Genomic DNA, 22,525 nt, shown 5'->3' with positions numbered 1-22,525 from the left:
GCATATTTAATAATTTTGCTGAAATGAAGGCAAGGAAAATATAGTTTTAGAATATTTATATTCTTATTATATTAAATATTAAATATTTATATTTATAGCTTGTAAATATATATGTTTTACTGCTTATCCAATCACATATTTTCTATTTTGTTTTATAAAACTACATCTGATAATGTAGGAGGATAAAACATTTTATTTAGTACTTCATTAGCTTTATTTGTAGCTTTTTTCAAAAATGTATTTGCTTATTTTAATTTTCAATGGGTACCACATACATATGCTATAAAATTTAAATGTTTCCCTGCCTCCTTTGTATACCAGCTACATAATTCTGTTTTCCTTTACTTGTACCTTTTAAAGTTAATTTTAACATACATGTAATAATTTAACATAGTTACAGGGTACAGAGTGATATTTCAAAACATGTATATAATGTGTAATGACCAAATCAGGGTAATTAGCATGTATATTTTCTCAAACATTTATCATTTCTTTATGTTGAGAACATTCAAAATCGTCTAGCTTTTTGAAAATATACAATAAATTATTGTTAACTATATTCATTCTATATTGCTCTAGAACACTGGAATTTATTCCTCTTATCTAGCTATAATTGTGTGTCTCCTAACCAACCTCTTCATACTCTCCCCTCCTGGCTACCCTTCCCAACCTCTAATAACCACAATTCTACTCACTACTTCTATGAGCTCATCATTTTTAGTTCCATCTTGTTCCAGATCTTAGAGGAAAAGCTTTCAGCTTTTGTCTCTTTAGTATAATGTTAGCTGTGGGTTTGTCATATATGGCCTTTATTGTATTAAGGTATATTCCATCTATACCTAATTTGTTGAGAGTTGTTATTGTAAATGATATTTAATTTTATCAAATACACTTTTCTGTGTCTATTGAGATAATCATATGGGCTTTGTCCTTCATTTTGTTTATGAGAGGTATCAAATTTATTAATTTGTGTATGTTGAATCATCCTTTAATCTCTGGGATAAATATAAACTTTTGGATATGCTGTTGGATTTTAGTATTTTGTTGAGGATTTTTGCATATATGTTCATCAGAGATATTGGCCTATAGTTTAATTTTTTGGTTCTGTCCTTGTCTGATTTTGGCATCATGGTAATGCTGGCATCATAGAATGAGTTAGGAATAATTCCCTCTTCTTTAATTTTTTGGAATATTTTCAGAAGTATTTATGGTAGTTCTTCTTTATGAGTTTGGTACACTTTAGCAGTGAAGCCATTCTGCCCTGGGCTTTACATTGTTGGGAGACTTTTTATTACTTATTCAATCTCATTGCTTGTTCTTGGTCTATTCAGGTTTTCTGTTTCCTCCTGGCTCAATGTTGATAGGTTATATGTGTCCAGGAATTTATCCACTTCTTCTAGGTTTTTCAATTTGTTGGTACATAGTTGTTCATAATAATCTGTTATGATCCTTTGTATTTCTTGATCTGCGGTCAAATGCTCTACCCCTGAGCTGTACCCTCTCCTGATCCTTTGTAATTCTACGGTATCAGTTGTAATGTCTCCTTTTCTATTTCCGATTTTATTTATTTGAGTCTTCTCTCTTTTTTCTTAGTCTACCTAATGGTATGTCAATTTTGCTTATCTTTTCCAAAAACACAAGTATTTCTTTTGTTGGTCTTTTGAAATTTTTTTGTCTCTATTTCAATTCTGTTCTGGTATTTGTTATTTCTTTCCTTCTATTAATTGTAGGTTTTGTTTGTTCTCGCTTTTCTAGTTCCTTGAGGTGCATCTTTAGGTTGTTTATTTGCCATCTTTTCTTTTTAGTACTTCATTAGCTTTAATTGTAAATTTTCTTTGTTTCTTTGAAATCTGATTTCTCAGAAATCACCACTAAAGAATTTATTCATGTAACCAAATACCACCTGTTCCCCAAAAACCTATTGAAATAAAAAAAAATCCATTCAGATGAAAAAGGAAAAAAAAAGAAATAAAGAACAACAACAACAAAAAAAAGAATGAAGGAAGCCTGCAGGACATATGGGACAACATTAAGGAAACAAATATTCCCATTATAGAAATTTCAGATGAATAAGAGATGGGAAAAGGCATAGGAAACCTATTCAATGAAATAATAGCTGAAAACTTTCCAAGTGTTGGGAGAGATATGAACATCCAGATACAGAAAGCTGAAATATCAACAAGTAGATACAACCAAAAAAGCTTCTCTCTGAAGCAAATTATAGTCAAATTGTAGTCTTTTATCCCTCACCCACCTCCCACCCTTTCCCTTGAGTCCCCAAAGTCCATTGTATCATTCTTATGCCTTTGCATCCTCATAGTTTAGCTCCCGCTCATGATACCTCACTTAGAATGATAGTTTCTGATTCCATCCAGGTTGCTGCAAATGCCAGTACTTATTTTATTCCTTTTTATGGCTGAGTAGTATGCAATAGTGTGTGTGTGTGTGTGTATATATATATATCACACATATATATACACACACATATATATAATCACATTTTCTTTATCTACTCATTGATTGATGGGCATTTGGGCTGGTTCTATATTTTTGAAATTGCAAATTTTGCTGCTGTAAACATGCATGTGCAAGTGTCTTTTTCATATAATGACTTCTTTTCCTCTAAGTGGATACCCAGGAGTGGGATTTCTATATCAAATGGTAGATCTACTTTTAGTTACTTTAGGAAACCCCACACTGTTTTCCTTAGTGGTTGTACTAGTTTACATTACCACCAACAGTGTAAAAGTGTTCCCTTTTCACCACATCCCCGCCAACATCTGTTATTATTTGATTTTTCGATTATGGCCATCCTCACAGGAGTCAGATGGTTTTGATTTGCATTTCCCTGATCATTAGTAATGTTGAGCATTTTTTCATATGTTTGTTGGCCATTTGTATATCCTCCTTTGAGAATTGTCTATTCATATCCTTAGCCCACTTTTTGATGGGATTGTTTGATTTTTTTTTCTTGCTGATTTGTTTAAGATCCTTGTACATTCTGGATATTACTCCTTCGTCAGAAGTATAGATTGTGAAGACTTTCTCCCATTCTGTGTGTTGTCTGTTTACTCCACTGATTGTTTCTTTTGTTGTGCAGAAGCTTTTTAGTTTGATTAAGTCCCATCTATTTATCTTTGTTTTTGTTGCATTTGCTTTTGGGTTCTTGGTCATGAAGTCTTTGCCTAAGCCAATGTCTAGAAGAGTTTTGCTGATGAGCCAACCTCTAGAATGGCTCCAATGAGATGATCATGTAATTTTCTGTTTTTAATTCTATTCACATGGTGTATCACATTTATTGACTTGCAAATGTTAAACCAACCCTTCATCCCTGGTATGAATCCTACTTGATCATGGTGGATTATCTTTTTGATATGCTGTTGGATTCAGTTAGCTAGTATTTTATTGAGGATTTTTGCATCTATCTTCATCAGGGATATTGGTCTGTAGTTTTCTTTTGCTGTTATGCCCTTTCCTGGTTTTGGTATTAGGGTGATATTGGCTTCATAGAATGATTTAGGGAGGATTCCTTCTTTCTCTATCTTTTGGAATAGTGTATAATAGGATTGGTACCAATTCTTCTTTGAATGGCTGATAGAATTTAACTGTAATTTAGCTGTAAATGTGTCTGGCCCTGGACTTTTGTTATTGGTAGCTTTTTAATTACCATTTCAATCTCACTTTTTGTTATTGGTCCATTTAGAGTTTCTATTTCTTCCTGGTTTAATCTAGGGAGGTTGTATATTTCCAGGAATTTATCCATTTCCTCTAGGTTTTCTAGTGTATATGCATAAAGCTGTTCACTGTAGCCTTGAATGATCATTTGTATTTCTGTGGTATCAGTTACAATATCTCCCATTTCATTTCTAATTGAGCTTGTTTGGATCTTCTCTCTTCTTGGTTAATCTCGCTAATGGTCTATCAATTTTTTTTATCTTTATAAAGAATCAACTTTTTGTTTCATTTATCTTTTGTATTTTTTTTACTTCAACTTCATTTCGTTTTTGTTTTTTGTTTTTTGTTTTAAGGCAGAGTTTCACCCTGTTGCCCAGGCTAGAGTGCAGTGGTACAATAATCTTGGTTTACTGCAACCTCCGCCTCCTGGTTTCAAGCAATTCTCATGCCTCAGCCTCCTGAGTAGCTAGGATTACAGACGTGCACAACCACACCTGTCTAATTTGTGTATTGTATATTTTTAGTAGAGACAGTGTTTTGCCATGTTGGCCAGACTGGTCTTGAACTCCTGACCTCAAGTGATCCACCCACCTTGGCCTCCCAAAGTTCTGGGATTAAAGGCATGAGCCACTGTGCCTAGACAACCACCATGGCCAGCCTCATTTAGTTCTGCTCAGATGTTGATTATTTCTTTTCTTCAGTTGGGTTTGGGTTTGGTTTGTTCTTGTTTCTCTAATTCCTAGAGGTGTGACCGTAGACTGTCTATTTGTAGTCTTTCAGAATTTTTGATGTAGGCATTTAATGCTATGAACTTTCCTCTTAGCACCACTTTTGCTGTATCCCAGAGGTTTGGATAGGTTGTATCACTATTATTGTTCAGTACAAAGAATTTTTTGATTTCCACCTTGATTTCATTGTTGACCCAATGATCATTCAGGAGCAAGTTCTTAAATTTTCATATATTTGCATGGTTTTGAAGGTTCCTTTTGGAGTTGATTTCCAATTTTATTCCACTGTGGCCTGAGAGAGTACTTGATATAATTTAGATTTTCTCAAATTTGTTGAGGCTTGTTTTGTGGCCTATCACATGGTCTATCTTAGAGAATGTTCCATACACTGATGAATAAAATGAATATTCTGCAATTGTTGGGTAGAATGTTCTGTAAAAATCTGTTAAGTCCACTTGTTCTAGGGTGTAGTTTAAGTCCATTGTTTCTCTGTTAACTTTCTGTGTTGATGACCAGTCTAGTGCTGTCAGTGGAGTATTGAAGTCCCACACTATTATTGTGTTGTTGTCTATCTCACTTCTTAGGTCTAGTAGTAATTGTTTTATAAATTTGGGAACTCCAGTGTTAGATGCATATATATTTAGGATTTTGATATTTCCCTGTTGGACTAATCCTTTTATCATTATATAATGTCCCTCTTTAAAGCAACTGTTGTTGCTTTAAAGTCTGTTTTGTCTGATATAAGAAAAGCTACTCCTGGCCAGGCACGGTGGCTCACGCCTGTAATCGCAGCACTTTGGGAGGCCGAGGCAGGTGGATCACGAGGTCAGGAGTTCAAGACCAGCCTGGCCAAGATAGTGAAACCCCGTCTCTAATAAAAATGGAAAAATTAGCTAGGCATGGTGGCGGGTGCCTGTAATCTGAGCTACTCAGGAGCCTGAGGCAGGAGAATCACTTGAACCCAGGAGGCAGAAGTTGTAGTGAGCAGAGACCATACCATTGCACTCCAGCCTAGGTGACAGAGTAAGACTCCATCTCAAAAAAAAAAAAAAAAAGAAACAGAAAAGCTACTGCTGCTCACTTTTGGTGTCCACATGGAATATCTTTTCCTACCCCTTTACCTTAAGTTTATGTGAGTCTTTGTGTGTCAGGTGAGTCTCTTGAAGACACCAGGTACTTGGTTGGTTAATTCTTATCCATTCTGACATTTTTTGTCTTTTAAGTAGAGGATTTAGGCTATTTACATTCAATGTTATTATTGAGATGTGAGGTACTATTCACTTGGTTGGTTAATTCTTATCCATTCTGCCATTTTGTGTCTTTTAAGTAGAGGATTTAGGTCATTTACATTCAGCATTATTATTGAGATATGAGGTACTATTCACTTGGTTGGTTAATTCTTATCCATTCTGCCATTTTTTGCCTTTTAAGTAGAAGATTTGGGTCATTTAAATTCAATGTTATTATTGAGATGTGAGATACTATTCTATTCATCATGCTATTTGTTGCCTGAATACCTTGTTTTTTTTTTCATTGTGTTATTGTTTTATAGGTACTGTAAGATTTATGCTTTAATGAAATTCTAGTTTGGTGTATTTTAAGGATCTGTTTCAAGATTTAGAGCTCCTTTTAGCAGTTCTGGTGGTGCTGGCTTGATATTGGCAAATTCTCTCAACATTTGTCTGAAAAAGACTGTATTTCCTTCATTTATGAAGCTTAGTTTTGCTGGATTCAAAATTCTTGGCTGACAATTGTTTTAAGGAGGCTAAAGATAGGACCCCACTCCCTTCTAGCTTGCAGGGTTTCTGCTGAGAAATCTGCTGTTAATCTGACAAGTTTTCCTTTGTAGGTTACCTGATGCTTTTGCCTCACACCTCTTAAGATTCTTCCCTTTGTCTTTACTTTAGATAACCTGATGACTATGTGCCTAGGCTATGATCTTTTTGTGATGAATTTCCCAGATGTTCTTTGAGCTCCTTGTGTTTGGATGTCCAGATCTCTAGCAAAGCCAGGGAAGTTTTCCTCGATTATTTCCTCAAACATGTTTTCCAGACATTTAGATTTCCCTTCTTCTTCAGGAACACCAATTATTCTTAGGTTTGGTCATTTAACACAATCCCAAACTTCTTGGAGCCTTTATTCATTTTTTAAAATTCTTTTTTCTTTGTCTTTGTTGAGTTGGGTTTATTCGAAAGCCTTGTCTTTGAGCTCTGAAGTTGTTTCTTCTACTTGTTCAGTTCTATTACTGAGAATTTCCAGTGCATTTTGCATTTCTCTAAGTGTGATTTCTTCATTTCCAGAAGTTGCGATTATTTTTTATTTATGCTTTTTCACTGGAGATTTTTCCATTCATATCCTGTATCATTTTTTGATTTCTTTAAGTTGGACTTCACCTTTCTCTGATGCGTCCTTGATTAGCTTAATAATTGACCTTCTGAATTCTTTTTCTGGCGATTTGGGGATTTCATCTTGGTTTCGATCTATTACTGGTGAGCTACTGTGATCCTTTGGTGGCACTAAATAACCTTGTTTTGTCATGTTACCAGAATTGTTTTTCTGGTTCCTTCTCATTTCAGTAGACTATGTCAGAGGGAAGATCTGGGATTCAAGGCTGCTGTTCAGATTTTTTGGTCCCTTGGGGTTCTCCCATGATGTGGTGCTGTACCCCTTCCCCTAAGGAGGGCCTTCCTGAGAATTGAACTGCAGTGATTGTTATTTATCTTCTGGATCTAGCCGCCCAGTGGAGCTACCAGGCTCTGGCCTGGTACTGGGAAGTGTCTGCAGAGTCCTGTGACGTGATCTGTCTCCAGGTTTCTCAGCTGTGGATCCCAGCACCTGCTCTGGTGGAGGTAGCAGGGAAGAGAAGTGGACCCGGTGAGGGTTCTTGATTGTATTTTTGTGCACTGGTTTTGTGTTGGCTGGCCTCCAGCCAGGAGGTGGCGCTATGAAGAGTGCATCAGCTGTGGGAGTGTAGGGAGGATACAAGCTTACCCTAGGGTCGCCTTTGGATGACTATTCAAGTTTCTGAGGTGAGGCTGGGCTATAGAGCTCCCAAGAGATTATATTTTTTGTCTTGGGCTACCAGGACAGGTAGAGAAAGACTGTCAGGCTGAGACAGGGTTCAGCATGTCTGAGCTCAGACTCTTCTTGGGCAGGGCTTGCTGCAGCTGCTGTGGGAGATTGGGGGTGTAGTTCCCAGGCCAAGGGGGTTATGTTCCCAGGGGAGTTGTGGCTGCCTCTGCTGTGTGACACAGGTCACCAGGGAAGTGAGGGAAAACCACTTAGCTCCCATGCACCCTGCTGCATGAAAAGCCGTTCTCACTCCCACCTCCCACCGTGCCACTCCCAACATCACACAGTTTATTTCCAGGCAGCTGGTGAGCAGTGGTGAGAACTTGCCCCAGGCTACAAGCCTCCCGGCTGAGAAAGCAAGCCAACTCACAGTTCCTCAGCTGTCCCACAGGGCCTGCAGCAGCAATCCACCTCCTTCAAAGGGTCTGTGGTTTCTCTTGGCTTTCCTGGTATGTTCCTGCAGTGGTTCCTGGAGCAAGTTCTTGATATGAGTCTCTACACATGGTTTTGTCTGAGTGGGAGCTGCAAGTTAGTCCTGCCTCTTATCTGCCATTTTTTCTCCCCACATTCCCCTAAATGGATTATTTTAAAAGAACTGTCTTCAAGTTCAGAAACTCTTCTGCCTGATCTAGTCTATTATTGAAATTCTCAATTTTAGTTTTATTTCACTCACTGAGTTATTCAGTTCTAACATTTGTTTCATTCTTCTTAATAATATCTATTTTTAAAAATTTCTCATTCAGCTTATGAATTGTTTTTCTGATTTCATTGAATCTATTTGTGTTCTCTTGTATCTTGCCAGGTTTCCTTGTTATTTTGCATTTTGTCAGGTATTTTAGATTGGTTTTCCTTTGGGGTCTGTTACTTAGAGAATTACTGTGTTCCTTTGAAGGCATCACATTTCCTTTTTCTTATTTCCTGTTTCCCTATGTTGATATCTGTGCTTCTGGTGGGACACTGCCTCTTCTGATTTTATGGAGTAGCTTTCATAGGGAAAAATGTTTTTCTGTATATGTATATGTATCATAAATATACAGTTGGATAAGGTGCTTTGGCTTTGATTCAGTATGGGGCAGTAGTGTAGTCTCCGTATGATTTCTTCAGCTATAATCAGCATCATTGGTGTCTGTGAGTACCTCAGTGGCCTATGCTGTGGTTGTTTGTAAAGGCTATTGCATGGCTTTGCTGGGAACAGGGACACCAGGCAGATCAGTTTGGGGGCTCTGGCGTTAGGAAGCATGGGTGTATGGCAGCTCTATCACTGGAGTGGGCAGGTTCTCTGACAGCAGTGGGCCTGGGTGACTTCATCAATGGAGGGGGCAGGGTCATTGGTGATGGTAGCAGCCCTGGACAGCTGGTCCTTGGGTCCCTGAGGGATGCACTTGAGTACAAAACCACTTTGTTGGAGGGGGTGGGGTCTCCAGTGGTGACATATCTTGGCCAGGCTGGTTCTTTGGCCCTTGGAGGGCATGTGTGGGTGTGCAGCAGTTTTGCTCTGGAGGGAGCAGGTTGCCATCAGTGGTGGGCCTGGTCAGGCGGATCCACAGTCCTATGGGAGGGGCACCTTCTCTGCTACTGCAGAGGTTGGGGTGGCTGGTGGCAGCAACAGCAGGCTTCAGGCAGGCAGCTCTTGGATTCTGAGGAGTGCATGCACTGCCTCCCTCTTTTCCATGGGCAGCCTTCCCACCGTAGTGGACTGCCTGTTTTCTGGGGTGTAGAATATCGTGTGTGCTCAGATGCTGGGGTCTTGGCTGCACAGCTGCTATCATGACTCTGCATCCCTCTGGGTGGTTGTGATGGGATGTCCGAGGGACCCCAAAGATGAGGAGATTTAGGGGTTTTGGGGCCCCAGGGCAGGATGCACACTGGTGGTGGCTCTACTCTCAACATGATGATGTTCTGTGGCAGCCTGTGTCCTGCGGGCTTGGGGCTTAGCTTGATTTCCTCTAGGGAACAATGCAGTCACATGGTTTCCAGGTAACTCCCTATACTGGACTCAGGTCCTGTGAGCTGGGGGCTCTCCTCTTGTTAGGACTACAGGCAGCCAGGGTGGAAATGTGGACTGCTGGGGATTTTCACCTTACCTTTTTCCTGTACCTGAGGTCTCTCTGGGCTCTGAGCCGATCCTAGCCAAGTGCTTTGCTTCCCTGTCTGTGCTACTGTCCCAAGTCTCCATGCCCCAGAGGGGCTTTGTCACTTCTTTGCTGAATTCCAGTGTTCTCCCCTAGACTCTCTGTTCAACATGTGACTGGAGGAGGTGAATGCTGGGTACCTCTAGTCAGCCATCTTGATGATGTCTTCTGTAACTTTTCCCTATTTCTACAAATGATTATGATGCTGTAGGCCTGGCTGCCTGTGATATAAATAGGGGAGTAGGTCTCTTTGTTGGAGTTTGTAATGATCACTCCATTATGGCCACAGAAATCACATTGGGAGAGACATAAGAAATTAAAGGATCTGTTATATATACTCACAGGAGTTAGAGACAAGAGGCATGGCAATCCCCACCACATAGGGTCCATGTAGGAGCTCTGGGGAGTGGGCTCAACCAGGTAGATGGGGAGGGGAGAGAGAAAACCCATGGGTAAGTGGCTTTATTGGGGGATAGAGTAGAGTACACAAACAAAAGGTGTGAGGGGATTGCACTGGTGCTTTTGAATGTCACTAGGTCAATGTCAGGAGAAGGCTAATGGGGAACTTGTGACAAGTACCAGCATTATCACACTGGTGCACCTGGTCGTCTGGTTGGAGTGCTCATAACCTGTTGATGGGGGATGTTGAGGGATTGGGAAAATATGAAGTTTTAAACATTTACAGTATGCAGTCATTGCCTGTTGAGATCTTTATAATTAAAAGAATTCCAAGAAAGAATGCACACTCTTCTTATGTGCAGAATCACATTCATTATTTGAAGAGTCTCAACATAGTTTCTAGGAATCTAGAGCCCAGAACCACAGAACTGAGATATAGTTAAGTATATCATGACACCATTTCAGAACACGTCATCAACTCGGTCTTGAATTTGCAGCATTCAACTGCCCAGCAAAAAATTAGTCAGAAAACAGGCATAAGAAAGCTTACAGGATCTGAAATCCACAGGGCTTTCATTTTTGTTTTACACTAAAGTTTTAGAAGTTAGACATGATTATAATGAAAGGAGAGTGGCATATCCCTTCCTTTCTATTGTCTACTTTTTTTTTTTTCTCAGCAACCAATCTTATAATTTATTTGAAGAGGAGAAGAAATGAGTAAATCAGTGAATTAGAAAAGTAATGCAATCTTGTTGTATAAATACTAAGTTATCTCCAGGCTCTATGAAAATATCAAAAGAGAGAATTATTGTTTTAATTTATTGTAATTAAAAATATAAGCATATACAATATGGCACATTTAAATGGAGCCGACTCAATATCTAAAATCAAAAATCGTTCTCTCTTTGTAGCCTATTTAACTTTATATTCTCAGCAACTTGCAGCACATGACAAACATTAGGCATTCAATAAATGTTGATGATTAAAAGAATGTTTATGCATGTGCTTTTGAAACTTGGAAGAATGTCATATTTACATTTCTGTCCTTCCACCATCTTTCTGTCCTCAGTCCACTGATGATCAGATGAAAGAAAAGCACAAGTGATGTCAGCAAATGAATCAGAATTTCCAAACTGTAATGCAGGTGGCCATGGACAGTTGTAGGAGACAGAGTTCTGCTTGGCCTGCAACATGTGGACCTGGACTTTGATATAATTCAATCTAACAAACATGTATTATAAACCTATGATCTGCAAATCACCCTGATAGATATTGTGGGGCTGCAGGTTGAGAAAAACACAAAACAGATGCAGTTTTACAGGCTGGAAATGGCACATTTGAGATGGAAGAAGGCAAGTAGGAAAACAGCTCCACAAGCCAACAGCGTAGTCCCCAAAGGGCGGTTTACAGTTTGACAAAGAGAAGCCCTATTGTTATTCTGGCCTGTTTCCTCATTGCAAAAATAGAACCATGAACCTTTCTCTTCTGCTTATTATGATTTTAATGCATTGTCATGTGAAGTAAATATATACTGAAAGCAATAAATAAATACATATTTAAACTCTAGAAAGATTGCTGAGCTTCAGTGATGCTCTAACAGGAAATACCAACAATCACATAGTGCCTCGGCTTACTGAAGAACTAATTCATGTTTATAAAGTGCTTTCAGAATGCAAAGCACTGAATAGGGTTAGAATATTATTATTATTACCAAAGATCTTTAAGCAGACAAGATCTTGATATTCTTATAATCACAGCAGGAGTTGTTCATTTCCCGTGTGATTTATGAGGAGAAAAAAATAATAAACTCCACCCCTCTTCACGCTTGATTTATCAGTTGTTCTTGTTATATGTAACTGATCCTCAAGAGAACCTTAATTTAGGCAATGATTTATTCTCTTCAATATTATTTTGACATTTGGTAATTACTACAGATTTTGTGCATCTGTCTTTCCCAGAAGAGAAGGCATTAAATGCCACTTGGATGATCATTGGTTTTGCAGGAACTCAGATTTGATGTTATTCTTTTGGTAGATAGCATGACTTATGGTAACTTTCCAGCTCTGGGATACACAGATTGTACATTTCATTACTCATGGAGTCTGTGCCACACTGATGTTAGATATTTCATAAAAATAAGCTATTAGTTGAAAGAATATCTTAAATATTTTATATGAAAAAAAAAACTGGCCTTTTCCAATTTCCATTCTAAAGTATTCTAAAGTAACTAAGATTCTGGAAATTTTCAAAAATGAAAGTAAGAAACTGGAACAGAGGTCAGACATTTCTTAGGAACCTCTCTCTAGGACTCTCAAATGGACCTCCCAAAGAAAACAAATAAGACCCCCAAAAACCAGGAACAAGGAGAGTTACATCAACAATGAGTCAGATGCTTTCAGAACTGCTTCATGCTATTCCCATATGTAAGCTTTCTTCTTACCAAATTTTATGGATGATGATAGCTTCTTCCATTGTGAATTTTCATCTGTGATCATTAGTTCTAACAAGTCCAGTCCTCCCATGTTAGATTTTGCAGATTTAAATTTTAATGTGAAGATTTGATTATTCTGTTTGTTCAGATCAGTAATAAATTTCAAGGCATTTACTTTTAGCTATTGCCAATGACATTTTTTGTTACTTTAACCAGAATATTATGAACTGGAAAAAAATGTATAATTTTTAAGCTGATGTTTGAATAAATTGTGAACTACCTTGTGAGGTAAAAAGACAAGGAAAGCTGGAGGGAGAAAGGGGAGACAGGGAGAGGCCAGGATGGAGAATGAAGAAAGATAGAGGAATAGAGGAAAGAAAGAAGGATAGTGTCATGAATGAGAAGATGTGAGATGGCCATAGAAGAGAGGAAGACAGGGTAAGGAGTTGGGAAAGGGGGAGACAAGAGGAAAAAGAGGGTTAAAAATGTTCTAGAATAAAGAAGGCAGAATGGCAGAGTCAAATCATACACTTCTTTATACCCTACCTTCTCCATGGCTACTTAAGGTTTAGGGATTAATTTTTTTCTCTCTTTCTCTTGCTCTCTCTCTCTCTCTCTTTTTTTTTTTTTTTCTTTTTAAAGGCAGAGTCTCACTTTGTTGCACAGCCCAGGCTGAAGTGCAATGGTGCAGTCATAGCTCACTTTAACCTCGAACTCTTAGTCTCTAGGGATCCTCCTAACCCAACCTCCTGAGTAGCTCGAACTACAGGCACAGCCCACCGTGCATGGCTAATTTTTAAATTTTAAAATTTTTGTAGAACCAAGTTCTCACTGTGTTGCCCAGGCTGATCTCAAATTTCTGGCCTCAAGCAATCCTCCTGCCTCAGCCTCCCGAAGTGCTGAGATTACAGGCATAAGCCACTGCACCTGGCCTTTTTTCTCTTTAGTGCCTGGTATAGTGCTTGGTGTGTTATAGGTACTCAATAACCATTTGATGAATCAATAGATGTTAATGGATCAAGCTAGCCTCCTTATGGTTCCTTGAACACCCTAGGTACCCTTCTCTTCTTGGACTGTGTCCTCAGAGATTTGCTTAGCTCACTCCTCTACCCTCCTCCTCACCTTTTCAGTAATGCCTACCTCGAGCAGTCAATTAGAAACTACAGCTAACCCCATACTCCCCACTCACTGAAATCCCCTAACCTGCTCCCCCTTCCCATGGCACTAATCATCCTTGATATAGAATGTGGTTTTGCTTATATGTTTTATTTATGGTTTATTGTCTATCTTCCCTTGCTAGAATGGAATTTACATAGGGTAGGGGTCTTTATTTCAGTTGCTGATTTATCCCAAATACCTACAACAATGCCTGTACAAAATGGACAATCAATATTTGTTGCATGAATGAATCATCCTTATCAATTTATGTCCATGTTTTCTCTTGTTCTCTTTTTCTCTCACTCATTCTCTCCTCCCCTTCATAATAGTTGACAGAGAGTACAACCTCAAAGCATTTACTTATTTTCTAACTTGTATTTAACCTCACTCTTCAATTTCAGCTGCAGTGCAGGAAAATCCTGCACACATGACCTGCTGTTCCCAGAAAGGGTCTTTTTGTGCATGTTATATTGCCATTATTGCCTGAGAAGGCCTGGACTGATGTCCAAAGATCACATTCCAGAACAATGCATAGCTACAGGTCAGCCTGGCTCAAATTTGTTGAGAAGCTCTTCTACATATTAATTGTTTTATCTGGGCATTAGTTATTCTCTCTCTCTAAGGAAAGAACCGGACAATGGCTTTTTTTTTCTTTCTTTTTTTTTTTTTTTTTTTCTCTTGAGATGGAGTCTCGCTCTGTCACCAGGCTGGAGTGCAATGGTACGATCTTGGCTCACTGCAACCTTTGACTCCCCGGTTCAAGTGATTCCCCTGACTCAGCCTCCCGAGTAGTTGGCATTACAGGCATGCGCCACCACACACAGCTAATTTTTGTATTTTTAGTAAAGAGGAGGTTTCACCATGTTGGCCAGGATGGTCTCGATCTCCTGACCTCATGATCTGCCCGACTTAGCCTCCCAAAGTGGTGGGGTTACAGGTGTGAGCCACCACACTCGGCCAGACAATGGCTTTTTAAGGCAATTTCATGCCATCACAAATCCCTTTGGAGAACTAATTTGCCATGCTAGGGTAGAATTCAAGGCTAATGCTATTATTTGGCTTGCACTCAGCCCTTGTTTCTTTGTTTAAATGATGAGTCGGCCCAGCAATAGTATTAGTTCATCAAGAAGTCTATAAGTTATATTCAGATAATTTGAGGTCAGCAAAACCCAGAGTGTGGTTTACACAAGTGCTTTCTCCCCTAATACTTAAATCTATAGATATTTCAAAATAAATTTAATTCATATGTTTTTCATTCATTTGCCCTTAGGTCTTTATGTTTAGGGGAGGGGGTGGTGGAAGGCAGGAAGGTAGTGTTCTAGGAACTGGCTTCCTTCTTCACTGCCACAGACAGATCATTCATTAGCCACAGACCCGTTTTCTTGGCGGAAGTCCATACCTGTATCCTTTCCAGTTCCCTCTTAATTGAAGCTCCCACCTCAGCACACATCTGTGTTGCTGCCAAAGAAAGTAAAGTGGAAAGAGGCTGCATTTTCTATCATAGAACCACAGAATCCTAGAATCCTAAACTTGTGTTTCTAAAGATCATCTGGTTCATCTACCATGTGAACCTTAAATCAGCTGGACAGTATCCTGGCTAATTACCTTTCAGCCTCTGATTAAGCATCTCCAGTGATGGAGCTTCAATAGCCAACCACAGTCACAGGTGGCTTTCAGCTACAGGAAAGACTCTTAGAAGGAACTGAGTCTTCTTTTCTGCCACCCAAATTTCTCCAGTCCCTTCATCCATTCAGCAAGATTTAAAACCAGTCCTCTGTGTTCCCCTCATGTTCTCTTTCCACGAAGATTTCACTCTCTCCCATGATTTCAGGTTCTGCTCTACATGCGTCCTTCCCAGGTCTGTGCTTCCTAATCCAACTACCCTGTGGGCATCACATTCTGCCTCTGATACAAGGACCTTGAGATAAACCATACTGATGGCTTGAGCTAACCCCTCCTTTAAATCTTATTTGTCTTGTGTTACCATCTCAAAAATGGCAAGATGCATCTCAAAGCTCCTCTTCCTATGACATCCCCCACAGTTAGGTGACAGGTCCTATCAGCTGCACCTCCAAAATAGCTCCCAGATCGGCCCCAGACTCCTCATGTCCACAATGTCTGCTTTAGTTTAAGATTTGGTCATCTCTCAGCTGAACTGAGGCAGCAGCCTCATCTCTCATCTCCTGTCCTCTGCCCTCTTTCTTCACCAGTCCTTTTTTCATGTTACTTCCAAGTTTACCTTTCTCCAGATCATGGAGATAGCAAGAATGTGTTGATGGCCTCCCATCCTCATCTTATCTTTATACTTCTTTATTCGTGTCTTGTTGAAAGACGGTCAGCTAAAGAGAAGCCAGGACAAGAGTGTGGCAACCCCCAATAGAAAATATTCAATCTCAGCCAAGTGCGATGGCTCATGCCTGTAGTTCCAGCACTTTGGGAGGCCGAGGCAGGCGGATCACAAGGTCAAAAGATCGAGACCATCCTGGCCGACACGGTGAAACCCTGTCTCTACTAAAAATACAAAAATTCACTGGGCATGGTGGCACATGCCTGTAGTCCCAGCTACTCGGGAGGCTGAGGCAGGAGAATCGCTTGAACCCAGGAGGTGAAGGTTGCAGTGAGCCGAGATTGTGCCACTGCACTCCAGCCTGGCGACAGAGCGAGACTCCGTCTCAAAAAAAAAAAAAAAAAAAAAAAGAAAATTCAATCTCATACATTTTTCATGACCCTTTGATTCTGAATCTGATCTACTGAATTAGTCCCCAAACTGCCTGGTTCTTGAGGGATACTGAGGTGCTGGCTGACTTCCCTGAGCCCATTTATGCCTCTTCTTGAGGTGCAGCTTGTACAGGAGGTCCTCAGCATCCTCCCTGTCCCCTTTAACCTGTGGCTAACACAGCACTCCAGCCACACTGTCACAGCCCCTGCACACTGCGCTCCCGAACTGAGTGGGTATAGAGCCCTTTTCTACCATTCAGAACTCTGCTTCTTATCCTAGTGTGCTCATACATGCATCACCTCTCCCATTACATCACTTGCTCATGCGTGCATTGCTTCTCCCATGCCTATCCCTTATTTATGACCCTCTTTACACAGCAGGTACCTCTCCTGTAGCATCTGCTGTGCTGTATTGGTAGTTTGTTGCTACATTTTTTGGAAGTTGGTGTCCTTTGGGGGCAGGCAGATGGTCTTAGCATCCTCTGCATATTCCATTATCTGGCTCAGTGCTTGGCACATAATAGGTCTCAGAAATGTTCTTTGAAGGAATGCATGAATGAATGGTTGAGCGAACGAACCTCTATCACATTTCCTTATTCTCCAAGTCTAGTAACACTTTCTGGAAAGGAAATAAAATTATTTTCTCTAAGTGAACCTAAGCCGGTACCTATGATCATTGAATTTTCTACATCCTTCAGTGAGCCATTTTAGCCTTTCAGTGATTCGTTGTAGAACCTTATAGCACCCTTGTCAAGCTGATTGATTTATAATTTTCAGGATCCATATTCTTATTTCAAACAAATGGCACAGCTATATCTGATGGCCTCCAAGTGTCCAGCCTAATAACTTGCCCAAGCGCTCACAGCCTATGAGCAGCCAGTCTTGGACTGGACCACTCAAGAGCTGCCCTCTCTGTACCTGTGTGCCGTGGGGCCTTTCTCCATGGAGCCTTGTAAACATCTAGTTAGAGATGCTGCTGAATTTAAATTATCATTATATTTCACCAAACATATTTCATTAAGTCACTGATAAACATTCCTGGCATTTTTTATTATTTTCCTTTTCATCCAAGCAAGGATGATTTTCTCCTATTGTTTTTACCATCTCTGTATCTATATGCAGGAACTGAGCTTACAGGTAATGGTCTAATTCAGATATGTGTAAACCTTGCTGTAATAAGTAGCCCAGATTGGTAGAAACATTTCCCCTTTATGCAACTCATTTCATCCTTATCAAGTACATTAGTTCATTGGCTCTGATAATATAGCTAATGATCCTGTATATCCAGGTGCTGCTGCTGATATTGCTGCTATCTCCATGTGCTGGGATAAACAGACCATTGTTAGTAGACATTCCTTCTGATACCTACCCTCTGCCATCACTACGTACATACTAATATGTCTTTTTTACTCTGTTCTTTTTCCCACACCAGTTTAACCCAAAAAGAGCCACTTCATTTCCTTAGGCTGCACTTCTAATGAATGCAGACATTTGAAAGGGGCCTGAACCGGATAACCTTTCGAGTTTTCTCTGGTTTTATTATTCTGTGAAGACAGTTTGGTGTAAATGATTTAAGAGGTTAGTCAGAATGGAATTCTGTGTTCAAATGGTCTTCTTCAATTTCTCTACTGAGCTCTACTCATAGGAAACGTAGAGTGTGTTGTGGGATTCATGCGGTTGTCCTCACAAGTACAGAGCACAGTGCCTGCCACACAGCAGGCCCAATAAATAAAATTAAACAAAGTTAATGTAAACAAAAGTAAAGCCTCCCAAGAGCTAAAGATTTTAACTTATTACCGTATAATAACTAGCAAGTTAGTGTCAATCTCAATCTAAAGTTTCAAAGAAAACTGCCCCGGTAGAAATCTTATATTTTTAGCAACACTGAATTTGTACTCCTAACAAAAAAAAGTAATGAAATTCCTTTAAAACTGATATAAAATGTAAGTTACTTATCCTTGGACAGAGAATTCAAATCTTCCTTATTTATTGTTAAGAATTCCCCCTTCGTTATACCTATTCGAAAGATCTTTGCTTAAACTCAGAATTTGACTGCTCATATTCACACATATGGCAAATATGAACTAATCAGACCACAGATATTTTGCTGCATTCCATGGTGTCTCATTTATTTGTTTAATTTGCAGCTATAGCAACTAGATTCCACCACTTTGGGCTTTTACACAGAACTGCAGTATGATCAGCTTGGTTGAAGTTTGGCACTCGACACTCTGCTCAATTGAAGACATATGCACAAAATCACTTACCACATTTTTTAACCTGTTTTTCACACTGGGTAGGTCTGTAATATTTGCATAAAAATATGAAAAGCAACCTTCTGCGGGGAGAGAAAGCAATTAAAAGATGTTGCGACCTTTCCTTCTGCAGCATTTCAAAGCTTAAAGTTTTCTTGGCATGCTTTTCAAATGCCCATCTGACTTTGAAGCAGGCTGCTGCTCCACAGAAAGCTTGCTCCAGCAATGACTAAAGGATTGACCTGGTGCCATGCATGCTGCTCTGCACAAGAAGGGCATTTGGAAATGACCTTGAAATGAAGTTTTGCCAAGTTGATGAAATACAGGCCTTCAAGGAGTGCCATTTCACAAGTGATGTACAGAAGGGTATCCGCAGCATTGTCAAAAATTACCCCGTCATTTGGTATTGGATGAACATGAATTTTTAACCTCCTTAAGGAATGATACTCACTCTTGATTTTATTAGTTGCATTTTGTAACAGGTTGGAAAAATTAGGTAATGGAAAACATTGGCATACCACTGTTGTTTCTTTTAGGTGACTTTTAAAAAACATTTGCTGAAGGAGAGGTTGATGCTCAAAGGATACAATGATAAATGGAGAGATGGGAGTTTAAAATGAAGGATAAGCCACAAATGAGGATGAAGTTAATGGATAGAGAAAAGATGGGAGGAAGAGGTATCTCTCTTTACTTGTAAGCTACCCATCGATATGATTTAGACTCTAGGAGGAGGGCGTTTCTTTCCTCAGTATGCACACTCATAGAGTAAACTGTTGTCACTGTTTAAACATGTTAATTGATGTTGACACCAGTTGTTGCTATATGGTTTTCCATTTTACTGAGTGATATATTTATGTTGCTGCATAATGTTGCCTGATTGCACTTCTCATGCTGGTGAAGTTGGCTGACATTTCAGACTCTGTATAACATGAAGCTGTGCTTTAACCTTATTTGGAAGTCAGGGTTAGTGTGGCACTGGAAGGCTGCTTCAGCTTCCCTCCCTGTGACCTCCCTTCTATAACCCTGGCAAGGCTGAGACAGTCCAAGTTTGGGGCAGTCAAGGTGAGACAGCAGAAGATTTCGGGGTACAAGTCATCTATTCTCTTACGCCAGCTCTATACTTCTTTTAACAAATACACTTCTTTTAAAAATTACTAAATAAATAAACTTCTTTAAAAAATAATAATAATAAATAAATAAATAAATAAGACCATCTAACCCTTCTAGAACTCTCTAAGGAGACTGTAGAAGATTTCTGGCCACTCTCATTTTTAAAATTCTAATAATCTCTACAAAGTAATCCTGGGAAACATACATCTGTAAGACCGGCAATAGCAACTTCCCAGAACATTCCTTTTTACACTGCCTGGGATTTTTCAATAAGTAATTTGGTATTTCTATAAATTTAAAGTGGATTCAGTAGAATTAATGAATTTTTCTTCTTAAAAGCTCAAGCCTTCCAGACTCATCATTTTGTAGAGTTACATAAGTAAGCCATGCAACTGAGATAAAAGTCAAAGTTATAGATTATAATTGTTTACACAACTGTTCACATTTTTAATTTTTTTATTTTTTGGAGACTTTTTTAGAGTCTCATTGTGTCATCCAGGCTGGAGTACACAGTGGCACTATCATGGCTCACTGCACCCTCTGCACCCTCAAACTCCTGGGCTCCAGCGATCCTCCTGCCGCAGCCCCCCAAGTAGCTGGGACCACAGGTGTGGACCACCACACCTGGCTACTTTTTTTTTATTTTTTGTAGAGACAATGGGCTCACTATGTTTCCCAAGGTAGAGACAATGGCCTCACTATGTTTCCCAGGCTGGTCTCAAACTCCTGGCCTCAAGCGATCCTCCTGCCTCAGCTTTCCCAAAGTCCTGGGATTACATGCATGAGCTACCACACCCAGCCCCTGCTCACATTTTATATAGTAACTTATTTTAAGAACAGTAATGTATTTGCAAAATAGTTTTTTAATGCAGTAGTTTATTATATATTGAAATCAAGTTTGATGATCTTTCATTAGGTTTTGCTGAGTATCATATGCTAAATTATTTGCTTATGAATTTTTCCCCAATTGCCTATATTTGGTAAGTTTGCATGCAAGGTTCTGACATAGAAAACTCAGAAATATTTCATCATTTTACCTTACTATCCTTTTTGATGTGTCTTAAAGGTGATTTGCTTTAAATTGCACTATCATCCTTTTTTCTGTACCTAAATGTTTTTAACTGAAGAACACAATTTCCCTCAAAACCCTCATCCCTAATTTAGAGCCCTCTTATTTTAATATGAGTCATTTTAAATGTATTTCCTGAAATACTTCTCAGCTTCGTAAATAAAGAAGAGATATATCTTAGTCCATTCAGGCTGCTGTAACAGAATAGCACACATTGGGTGGCTTATAAACAACAAACTTATTTATCATAGTTCTAGAGGCTGGAAAGTCTAAGAGCGGGGTGCCAGCATGGTTGGATTCTGGTGAGGATCCTCTTCCAGATTACAGCCTTCCAGCTTCTTGCTGTGTCCTCACATAGCTGAAGGAACAAGGAATCTCTCTGGAGCCTCTTTTAAAAGCCCACTAATCCCGTTCATTGAGGACTCCACCCCAGTGACCTAATCACTTCCCAAAGGGCCATCTCCTAATGCCATAACCTTAGAGGTGAGGGTTTCAACATACGAATTTTGAAAGGACAGAAACATTCAGCCCATAGCAGGATGAGAAATAGAAAGGAAAGTACAACAAAGAACATCAACCATAAGGAACACCATGACTTCTGATATTTAATATCATGGATCACAGATTGCAGGAGTCGAGAGACAGAATAAAAAGACAAGGCCCGGGCCCGGTGAGTTTTTGATGCCTGAGACTTCTCATGCCCTTGCTCTCCCACTGACCTCAGTGCTCAGCACTGGCTTTCTTCTGTCAATATTTTCCATTTATCTTTTGGTGTAAACATTTTAGAGATGAGAAAAGTAGGGAGCTTATTATTTAGTCTGATCAGACAGTATCTTCACTTTTAAGTTATATTCAGAATTTCATTGTCCTGTTTTTTTTTTTTTTAAGAATCATATAAGATTATTTTTGTGTATGGGAATAAACTATAAAGCATTTTCTTACAAAAATCTTCGTTCAGTGTCCTGGCACAGCTCCTTCAGCTGAACAGAGGCCTTCTTTCCAAAGCCCCAGGTAAGGACTTTCTCAACCTGTATTCTAACATGATGGGATGTCCTCTTTGCTTTCCTATCTTATTGCAAACTCTCAAACATTTTCTACATTATCATCATTTATATTTATACTAGCACACATGTTTGAAAGAGATATGATCCCCATTGAAAACTCTTTTCCTTTGAAAGCCATCCCATTTCTAGAGGTCTTGATGATGCTTTCTTCTTTCCATGCCATTGAAGTTGCATTAATGTTGGCCAACCCTGGATGGCTCAGGTCTCATACTCAGAGGTTCTGATGGATTCTGTCTGGGATAAGACAAATAAATATCTGGGATATCTATTTTTTTTTTTAATGCTCCCTTACATAGTTCTGAGCCACATTTGAAGATCTTTGAATTTGTTGGTCTCACAAGCATCCCTGGGGTTCAAAAAATGTGGTTATTGGAAGAACACAAAGTAAGGGAAGCTGTCCTGGTGATATCTAGATCTGAGCTGAATGGAGATTATGGCAAAGAGACAAACCTGAGTTAATCTGCATAATCACGCACACATAACTCTAACGGGTTGGTTATAGGGTGGTATCTTTGCCTCAGTTTCTATTGCAATAAAATACTGGCACCATCTCAAGATTCTCGGAAAATTTAATTAATATTAATATTTAATATAAGATTAAAAGTGTACTACAAGTTTCAATTAGCATTAATCCTTTAAAATATGGAGTGAAATCATCTATAACTAATTAAAGACTGCAGTTAACAGGGGACATGAGTTTTTTCTGGGTTACAT

The 22,525-nt window shown here is 39.2% G+C and overlaps 1 protein-coding gene across 5 annotated transcripts in view; it reads left to right on the top strand.

Annotated features, from left to right (window-relative positions):
- The window catches only part of AIG1 (androgen-induced 1), a 292,472-nt gene that overhangs the window by 115,026 nt on the left and 154,921 nt on the right, over positions 1 to 22,525 (top strand). The window contains exon 4 of one of the 5 annotated variants that reach the window (XM_011997170.1): positions 18,461 to 19,596. The exons of 3 other annotated variants lie outside the window; for them this stretch is intronic. In XM_011997170.1, coding sequence (XP_011852560.1) covers positions 18,461 to 18,466 — 6 coding nt within the window. In that variant the 3' untranslated portion in view covers positions 18,467 to 19,596. Of the gene's footprint in view, positions 1 to 18,460; positions 19,597 to 22,525 lie in introns of those variants that run through there. One more of the 5 variants, XM_011997169.1, reaches the window with a different exon arrangement.

This window comes from Mandrillus leucophaeus, unplaced genomic scaffold, assembly GCF_000951045.1.
Source record: "Mandrillus leucophaeus isolate KB7577 unplaced genomic scaffold, Mleu.le_1.0 Scaffold531, whole genome shotgun sequence".
NCBI classification, from domain to species: domain Eukaryota; kingdom Metazoa; phylum Chordata; class Mammalia; order Primates; family Cercopithecidae; genus Mandrillus; species Mandrillus leucophaeus.
Note: the sequence above shows the minus strand (reverse complement) of the source record. Positions and strands in the feature narration are given on the sequence as shown.